Source organism: Gavialis gangeticus, unplaced genomic scaffold (assembly GCF_001723915.1).
Source record: "Gavialis gangeticus isolate Ggan-Ray unplaced genomic scaffold, GavGan_comp1, whole genome shotgun sequence".
In the NCBI taxonomy this organism is placed as follows: domain Eukaryota; kingdom Metazoa; phylum Chordata; order Crocodylia; family Gavialidae; genus Gavialis; species Gavialis gangeticus.
The window spans coordinates 51,252,276-51,261,228 of record NW_017728996.1 but is presented as its reverse complement, the minus strand read 5'-3'; the positions used below and the strand labels follow the sequence as shown (position 1 = coordinate 51,261,228).

The 8,953-nt window shown below is 41.1% G+C and overlaps 1 protein-coding gene across 2 annotated transcripts in view; it reads left to right on the top strand.

Annotated features, from left to right (window-relative positions):
• Positions 1-8,882, top strand: part of ARIH1 (ariadne RBR E3 ubiquitin protein ligase 1) — a 64,866-nt gene extending 55,984 nt beyond the window's left edge. Inside the window, exons 9-13 of one of the 2 annotated variants that reach the window (XM_019504492.1) lie at positions 1,501-1,631; positions 1,741-1,798; positions 3,624-3,884; positions 4,782-4,894; positions 8,113-8,882. In XM_019504492.1, coding sequence (XP_019360037.1) covers positions 1,501-1,631; positions 1,741-1,798; positions 3,624-3,884; positions 4,782-4,894; positions 8,113-8,197 — 648 coding nt within the window. In that variant the 3' untranslated portion in view covers positions 8,198-8,882. Of the gene's footprint in view, positions 1-1,500; positions 1,632-1,740; positions 1,799-3,611; positions 3,885-4,781; positions 4,895-8,112 lie in introns of both variants that reach the window. The other variant, XM_019504491.1, reaches the window with a different exon arrangement.
• The last annotated feature ends 71 nt before the right edge of the window (positions 8,883-8,953 follow it).

Sequence of the window (8,953 nt, the reverse complement as noted above, 5' to 3'; positions counted from 1 at the left end):
AGGAAGGAATATGCAACAGCAGTGCAAAGGCCCCATGGAGGGAGTGGAGAATTGGGTGGGAAAAGTTGGTTTTATTTTATTATAAACATGCTGGGTGAAATAATTACTCTAGTTGATAGAGGCTTTTTTGAACTGCAGGATGATGCTTTCTTTGTGTGAGGTTTTCAGATATTTGGGGGGGTGGGGTGGAAGGGGGCTTCATTGCAGCTGCTGTGTCACTGATCCAAAACAGCCTTCAGGGCACCTTATTAAACTGATTAAGGAACATTTTTGTCCATTTCAGCATGTATTCTACAAAGAAAACAGGAGGCTGCAAAAAACACTTCTGGTGTTCTCTGCAAAAAGTGCCAGCAAAAAACATTCCCTCTCACTTGCACCTGGGAAGATAAAGGAACCTAGACAAACAGACTGGAAATTTCTGAGTATAAAGACTCTTCCCATGTTGGTGACTTTTAAATGAGGTGTCTGTGTACACAGATTGGTTGCAGCAGTTGGCAGCCAGATTGCATTCCTTGCTTCACTTTTCATAGCCAATCCAAGATGGCCTGTGGCAAGTTGGTGTTGCTGGCATACTGCGGCCTTGGCTAAGTTTAAAAAAAAAAAAAGTTTTCTAACATGTATGAAGCAGGCTATGTCATCGTACAAAGCACTCACCTGTTCTGTTAGCCTTGCCATGAGCTGGTGGTGGTAGACCATTTATTTGGCTTCCACTAGACAACTGTTATATTATTACAGAAAGCATTAATAATGCTCTAATTATAAATATGGTTAAACATTGGAATAGATTAATGATGGAGGCTGTGGAATCTTTATTCTAGGAAGTTTCTAAGAGTAGGTTAGATAGAAACACTTGACTATAAAGGTTTAAATGGGGATGATCGTCCTTTGGGCAAGGGGAGCAGTGGGGGTCACTCTTTTTGGCAGAGGTGTCACAAATTAGCCCCATACCCTCCTGGAGTACCACTCGAGTCTCTTTCCTCTGTCTAGTCTGCTGCTGCTTCTGTTCTTCTGCTCTGTGTTCCCTGCCCAATCTGTTTCTCTGCTTTTTCCTCCCTGCCTGATCTCCTGCTCTGCTTTCTGCTTCCTGTCCTATCTGCTGCTGTACTGCCTGTCTCCTGGACTAGAGGATGTCTTGAGATCCCTTCTAGGTCTATTTTTCTATGATGATCTTAAAACTGCCTTTCTCCTGGACTGCTAAGGTGACACTGGCCAACCAGCTAACCATAACTGGGTATACAAGCAAAATGAGTCATTCCTTAAAACTGTGTTGTTGTGCATCTTTAGTGTTTGAAAGCATTTGGGCCCTGACTTGAGGGCAGAAGATCTTTTAATTTGCTCTTATCTATTTTGATCATCAGCTCTCCAAGGGAGGTAGTCTTTCAGCTGTGTGAGGCTCATTAGGTTGAATAAAGGTAGAGTGAGAGCAGCAGGTGTTCTAAAAGGATTAAAAAGCCCTGCCTTGATTTTAACGCTGTCTGTCTGTCTGTGTTCTGTTTACAGGAATGCCCAAAATGTCATGTGACCATCGAAAAGGATGGTGGCTGCAACCACATGGTCTGTCGGAACCAGAACTGTAAAGCAGAGTTCTGTTGGGTGTGTCTTGGCCCTTGGGAGCCACATGGATCTGCCTGGTAGGTTTAGAACAGTAACCTAATGGCTGGACATGAAAGTGGCATTACAGACCTTTGTGTACATTTTTTGAAAGGCAATTCTTAAGCGTCAGATGTCTGTTTGTTACAGGTACAACTGTAACCGCTACAATGAGGATGATGCAAAGGCAGCAAGGGATGCACAGGAGGTGAGTCCACAACTTTTGGTGGGGTCTGGAGGAATATCTTGCTCTAGGAAGTGCTTTTTGGCTCTAAACCCGCATTTTAGAGAGACACACCCACTCATGGAACTCTTGGACAGAGAGCAAAATCCAAAAGGCATTTAGCTTGCATCACAACAATGGAATCTTGTTTGGTTGATATATCAAGTCCTTTGAACACTTTAAGATAGGTGCCTTTGTCATTTTTGTTTTCTGTTGGCGTTAAATATAGTTGGCTCTTATGGAATGTAACCTCAACAGAGCTATGAATTGGAGACAGTCCTGACTGCTTTGTAAAGTGTTCTGTATAGCAAAATTCTTGAGGTTATGGCCCTGTGTATTGAGGAGGAGCAGACCTTTTGCATGTAAATGTAGTGGAATTCCTGGTGGTTTTTCATAGCAGTTGTCTATAATGGGTCTTTCAAGAGCTTTCCTGGATTGCTTTGTTCTCGGAAAGTAGGCTGGCTCAGTGAGTAGAAGTCCTGGACATAGGTTTAGCTGTGTTTTAAATACCAGTTACTTTGCCTGTATTCATACCAGAGCACTTGTAAACAGGGAGGGATTGTCTTTCATGCATACTGTGGGTTGCAGAAATCCATTTCATGCGCCTTGGCTAAGCATTCCTGTAGCCAAGCACTTAAATATTTCTTGAAATACATTCTAATACAAATCCATACTAGCACGTACTGAAGTAGAATATAGCCGTCACCTTCACATTGAGAGATTTATCCTGTGCGCATCCTTAATACTTCAGTTAATCTGCCAACAAAGAAATTACTAAGAATAATGGTTATGCATATGATTTGTGCCTATAATAATGATCAGTAATTTATCCTAGGCTACTTAATATCTTAAACCTCTTTCCCATTCCTTAATCATGGTGTTTACTTAAAAACATATTGGAAGTAACATTTTTAAAACAACATTAAATTGGACAGATAAATCAGCGTTCTAAAATCCTAATAAGGATGTTCATTTCTTCTGTGGTAGGACCCCGAGCCACCTACATAAGCAGAAATGAAGTAGATTGATTCCATTGCCAAACTGAGGAAATATAGTTAAGTAGATGTGTGTCCATAAAAAGAGAATTTTGACTAGCTTAGTAGTCTGTAGACTTTCAAATAAACTGCATAAAAGGTCTGGCTGGACTTGTTTTGCTCCTTTAAAATATTAGAGACTGACAAGGATGATGGACTAGGGAAGGAAAAGATCTGGCTTACGTTGTTCATAACCATTTCATTTGGGGGGGCTTGAACTTGGCACTAAGGGCCATAAAAGGGATTTAAAATTAGGGCACAACTCTTCAGCTATCCAGCAAGAGAATAGAGGGCCTCCTGTCAGGAGTGGGATGGTAGGACACATTTCCCATCTAGATTTTATTTTGGCTCTTCAGTGCTAGTGTTGCACTCTGTCCTGTGTGTGTGCAGGTAATGAGATTTGAGGTTGGTATACATTAGCAGGAGCCGTGTGGTGGTGATTCGGGCATGTATATACTTGCTTGCATGGATTATTCTGGAAGTGTGATTTAATTCTCAAGCATCATGGATTGGGATCTTGTTTAGCACTGCAGAGGGTATGGATTTGCCTACTTAGAGCTGTACAATGACTGGTGTGCTTCTGCAGAGTTGTATAGAGTAGTGCTACACTTGTATCTGAATGTGACCAGCTAAGGAGCAAAGGAACCCTTTCAGAAAGGAAACTCCTTTCTGCTAGTCAGATTTGGAACCCTTATGAGACTTCTAGTTTTCTTAGTTATCAGCCCCTACTTTGTTTTAACTATTTGTTTTCTTTTATATAATGGGAATTAACACAGCGATCCAGAGCAGCCCTGCAGAGGTACCTGTTCTACTGCAACCGCTATATGAACCACATGCAAAGCCTGCGCTTTGAGCACAAACTCTATGCTCAGGTGAAGCAGAAAATGGAGGAGATGCAGCAGCACAACATGTCATGGATCGAGGTGCAGTTCCTGAAGAAAGCAGTTGACGTCCTCTGCCAGTGTCGTGCCACACTCATGTACACTTACGTCTTTGCCTTCTACCTCAAAAAGAATAATCAGTCCATTATCTTTGAGGTAGGGAAATGTGTGCTTTTGGCTTGCTGGGAATAAAGCTCACATTACTAAGATGCAATAGGGAAACTTGATCACAGTTAGTAAGAAACTGGAAAGACAGAGCTGTGTTTTTTCTCTCTTTCTCGGATGATAATGAAGTAGTGTAGGGGTTGGATTGCATGCAGCATTCCCTCCTGGAGAAAGGAGAGTTGCCTTTACACAATAGATAACTGGCTAACCACTGTCTAATGCCATAACACAGCCATTGCATTTTCAGGCCTACAAAAATAAATATCAAGTTTGGGACTTGAGCTAGTTGGAAGTGTTTCTAGACTTGGATTTAATCTCTTACATGTATCCAGTATTTCCTGGTTTTAAGACAATGGTAGTAAAGTAGTGCCTCTGGCTGCTACAAAGACTGAAGCAGTTTGGACCTTTTCTAATTAAATAGCCTTTCATCATTATTTACATCTGTAGTCAGTCAAAGCCACACAGCATAGCAGACCATTGGTGTGCCTGCATTAATAACCAACCATGGCTCTGAAGGTTTGACAAAGGCCTTGCACACATTTAGAGGAGTTAAGTGGTTAAGTGTACAAGGGACAGAAGGAGAGAGGCACCTGTCTTTCCCACAGGATAAAGCAAATAAGGAAAGAGCTGTTTGTTTCTTTTAGGTGGGTTGCAAATCAAGGAAGACTATAAAATAAAATGTAAATGTTTGCTGGTGACTCTGCTCATCAAATCATGAAATTAATTCTCTGCCTTCTCAGTTCTGATATCTGGAGTTAATGGCTCACTCTGGCATGTAACTCAATGCAGAACTTCCCCTCCTACTTTTTTTTATTTAAGTCATGATGATGCTAGTAAGTTTGAAGAAGTGTCTCGCTAAAAGAAATTGTCATGTTTTCATCTTTGCAGAATAACCAAGCAGACTTAGAGAATGCTACAGAGGTGCTTTCTGGGTACCTGGAGCGAGATATATCCCAAGATTCTCTGCAAGACATAAAGCAGAAAGTACAAGATAAGTACAGGTATGTTTTTGAAGTAAACACTAACTCAAATACTACATTGTACCATTACCTTTCTGTCACTTCTGATATGGTAGGTAACAGTCTAGAGGGAAGGCAAATGTGTAATAGCTTCATTATACATTTTTCAGTCAAATCTCTAGAGAGTTGCTTATTTTGGGCCTCTAGCCAAAGTTCTTGGTCAGCAGCCAACCTGTAACCAGGCAGCTGAGGCCAGAGGTAAAGAGTGAGCACTGATCTTCTCTAGTACATAAAATCAAATAGGCATTAGCAATGCTGGGATCCTAATCTGGTTTCAACCCCATGTCCTCTGGCCTTCTAGGAAACAAGTCTTAATTAAGGGGATGCAGAGCTTCCCAAGTTGTGAGCATCTGTTCTGTTGAACAACAGTGAGAGAGTTTTGCAGTCCCTGTATAGTATGTCTGTATTAATTACTGTTGCCTTTAGCTTCTCCTGTAGGAGTAAAAAAGGAGTAACCAGAGAACAACAGCATCAGGAAGGGGCCATAGATGAGGGCAAAACAAAAGGGAGGAGGACATTTAATTTTGTTGGCCAACACGTTTGCCTTGAGATGGTTGTGTGTTCAGTGGGGGCTTCTTGCCCTGTGCACAAATTAACCTGTCAATAGGATATAGCAAGAAGAGAGATACATTATAAAGAAAGTGGAGAGACTAATATAACCCTTCTGTACCAACTGTCACCCCCAAATGCATCTTTTTGGAGCAGTGAGGCTCAGATGGCACACATTCAATGGCTGCTTAATGTTCTAGAACAGTGGTTCCCACACTGACAGATTTCACACTACCAATTTAGAATAATATAACCTTATGTACCGCCAGCGAATTTTTGTCATATAGAGTAATTATAAAAAATCTGTTAATGCGTACCACTGACAGGTTGTCTGCGTACCACTGGTGGTACCTGTACCACAGATTGGGAACCACTGTTCTAGAGAGACTGATCTACAGTATGGAAAAATATAGGACTAAATGTAGATGAGTTTACAGGATTACAAGTTTTAGTTTGGAGGCACCGGGCCTCAATTGCTGCATTTGTTAGGTCTATCAGGAGGGAAAGAAACTTGCAAGTAAAATGAGCTCTAGTGTTTGGAGCTGTGTCAGGGAAATTAATATGCTAATAATATGCCTAGTGGGGCTGCTGCCCACTGTGTTGTATGTCTGTAATGCTGTTAGGACTATGTTTTGTGAGAATCTGGTTTTGAGGAGCTTGCACCATTTAGATTAGTGTTAGGCTGAGATTTCAGCTCTGATTCAGAGTTGCTGATTCCATTGACTTCTCAATATTGAATATTCTTTTAGGGGTATTAGCAGCTACCCAAAGCCAATTTAAAAATAAACATGGGTTGATGTGTATGGAAACACAGCATCCCAAACCTGTCAACTTTTTTATTTCTGGGGAAAAAATGGTGAGATTTTTAGGTATGCAGGAAACCCTAATTCACCAATATGTTCATGCACTACAGATAGTTCTTTTGTTGCCTGCTTTTAATATTTAAACTTGATGTCCATCATTTGCTGGCCATATTTTATAAGGCCAGGAAGAAACAAAGGACTGAAGAATTGCAAGGGGGAACTGCAGGATGTAGAGAATTCTTTAAGAAACTGCACTGACTGTCCATTCAGCTGAGAGGTGGTTGTTTTTGGTCTTTCAGCTTGTGATGCTTGTGGCATTTCTGGAAAATGGGATCTAAAAACCCACCAGAATTAACTGAAGTTTAGAAAGCAATTACTGTGCATGTTCCATTTATCACATGCCTCATGAAATGAATGGAACTTTGTGTGTTCTCGTATTGCAACAGCTGATACCAATAAGAACTAGAATAGTTCATTTGAATAAATCTGTCAACTGGATCAGATACTGAATGTTAAGTGTTAAAGCTGTAACTTGTAGCAAGGCAATTCTGAGTTCAGGCTAACCTGATGTTCTTTTCACTTTTATGTGCCTACATATGGTAATCATGGCTTGCACAGTGTTCCAAAATGTCTGCAAGAGATGCGTTTTTTAATTTGCTAATGTGTTTCTGGACTTAGTTGAGAAGAACGATTTTGACTTGCTGAGAGAGCTCACAGCTGTGAGAGCCTTTCAGTTGACAGTGACAGATACACGTCTGGAAATTGAACGGCATGCCTCTCTACCCCCAGTGGGAGACTGGCTCTTGAACTCCAGTTTCTCATATTACATCTGAATAGGTTTGCCTCAAATAACCGCTGCTGGTGGTATTGTGCCTATGCTGCCTGGCTGCACCTGTTTGCCACCGACTCAGTGGCATGGCTGTACCTGGCACAGTGGGATGCGCTTAAGGGGTTATGGTTTTGTTCCCATATGCAAAGAAGAGGTGGGAGAAATAAGGCATAACCAGTGAACAGGGACGGTCACCAAAGATGTGCTAATAAATGTTAAAGGGAGCCTGACATTCAGCTTGTTTATAAACTGCGCTTAAAAAGATCTAAGTCTGTTTTTCTTCTTTCTAGTTGTAATGCATCTGAACTGAATATGGCTTCCTTTGACACAGCTGGTGTTATTACTTCTAGGTGTGTCCCTGTCTCTGGGCTCAGTTTAATTGTCCCATCCCTGACAGGAAGATTATCATGACAGATACATGTGCAAACAGGCCTACTAAATAACCTCTTTTGAGGCTTGGTCCAGTTAGACCAGTATCCTGCTTTTACAGCCAAGCAGTGCTTTCCTTCAGAATGGTAAAGGTGGAAGTCCTGGAGGTGAACAAAACTAGGCCCAGTGCAGTTGGATAATTGTTGTTGTAGTTGGTTTTTATTTTGTCATCTTAATGTAGCAACTTTGGGTAGGGTCCCAGGTTGGCATTCAGAAAAACTTGCTTTTGTTTCCAGCTCTGCCATTCAATTTGGACAAATCACAATCTTTGTGTGCCCATTTTTGTTTGTGACATAGGGATAATACTTACCCATGTTTGCAGAGAGCTTTGAGATCGTTGGGTAAGAAGTGCTTTTAAGTGTGTGCATTTGGTGCACACCTTGACAGAATGACCTTGGGGAACTCCCAGGTCTTAATTATAGTAAACTATAAATTCCCTATGAGTCCATAGATCACACCTGGCACCACCGTTTTAAGCTCGGGTATAAAATAGGCCTGTATTCCAAGGCAGGTCACTTGTACAGTCACTAGTGGATATAGTGTACTCTTTCTAACCTGTGTCTCTTATGTACTCTCCCCCTTTGCTACAGATATTGCGAGAGCCGACGAAGGGTTTTGTTGCAGCATGTGCATGAAGGCTATGAGAAAGACCTGTGGGAGTACATTGAGGACTGAGACGGGCCTGCATAAAACGAACTCTGAAAACTTTACCATCTAGAGTGCTCATGAAATTAAAACAAAACACACACAAAAGAGGCACTATGCCTATTACACCGCTGGGTCTGTAGTACCGGGATTCTGTTTTGTTAACAGAAAATTTAAGTAAATTATATTGTAATAAAAAAGGTAGATAAACCATTGTACAACAGTATTCTAGGCGGCCAATAAGAGTGTGACAGACGCACTAAAAAAAAACAAACCCTCCAACTTTAACTTGTAACGTAGCTTCATTCTCCATGCCGATTCCTTTTTCTTTTCTTTCTATCTTTTCCTGTGTGTAGTACAGATGAAATTTAAACCAGTTTCTTGACACCGCTTTTCATGTCCAAACCAGCCATTTTGATGTACCTTTGGTAAGGGGGAAGGGGTTTCTCCCCTCCCATCCCTCCTCCTCTCACGCACCCAAGTACATGAATGAATGTTGATTGGCTCTTGTAAAGACCGTTCTTGGGGAGGGGAGGAGGGGGGTACACAGCAAGGAAAAAAAAACCTTTGTATATGAATTTTAAAACAGAGGACAACACAGTATTTTTCAAAATTGTATATAGCGCATATGCATGGACAAAGAGCAAGCGTGGCACGTGTTTGCATAATGTTTAATTACAAAAAAATATTTATTCTTTAAAAATCTTCAAGATTATGTCTATTTGCTGTGCATTTTCTTTCAGTTTGATTTTTTTTTTTTTTTCCTTCCCTGGGACGGGGGGGGGG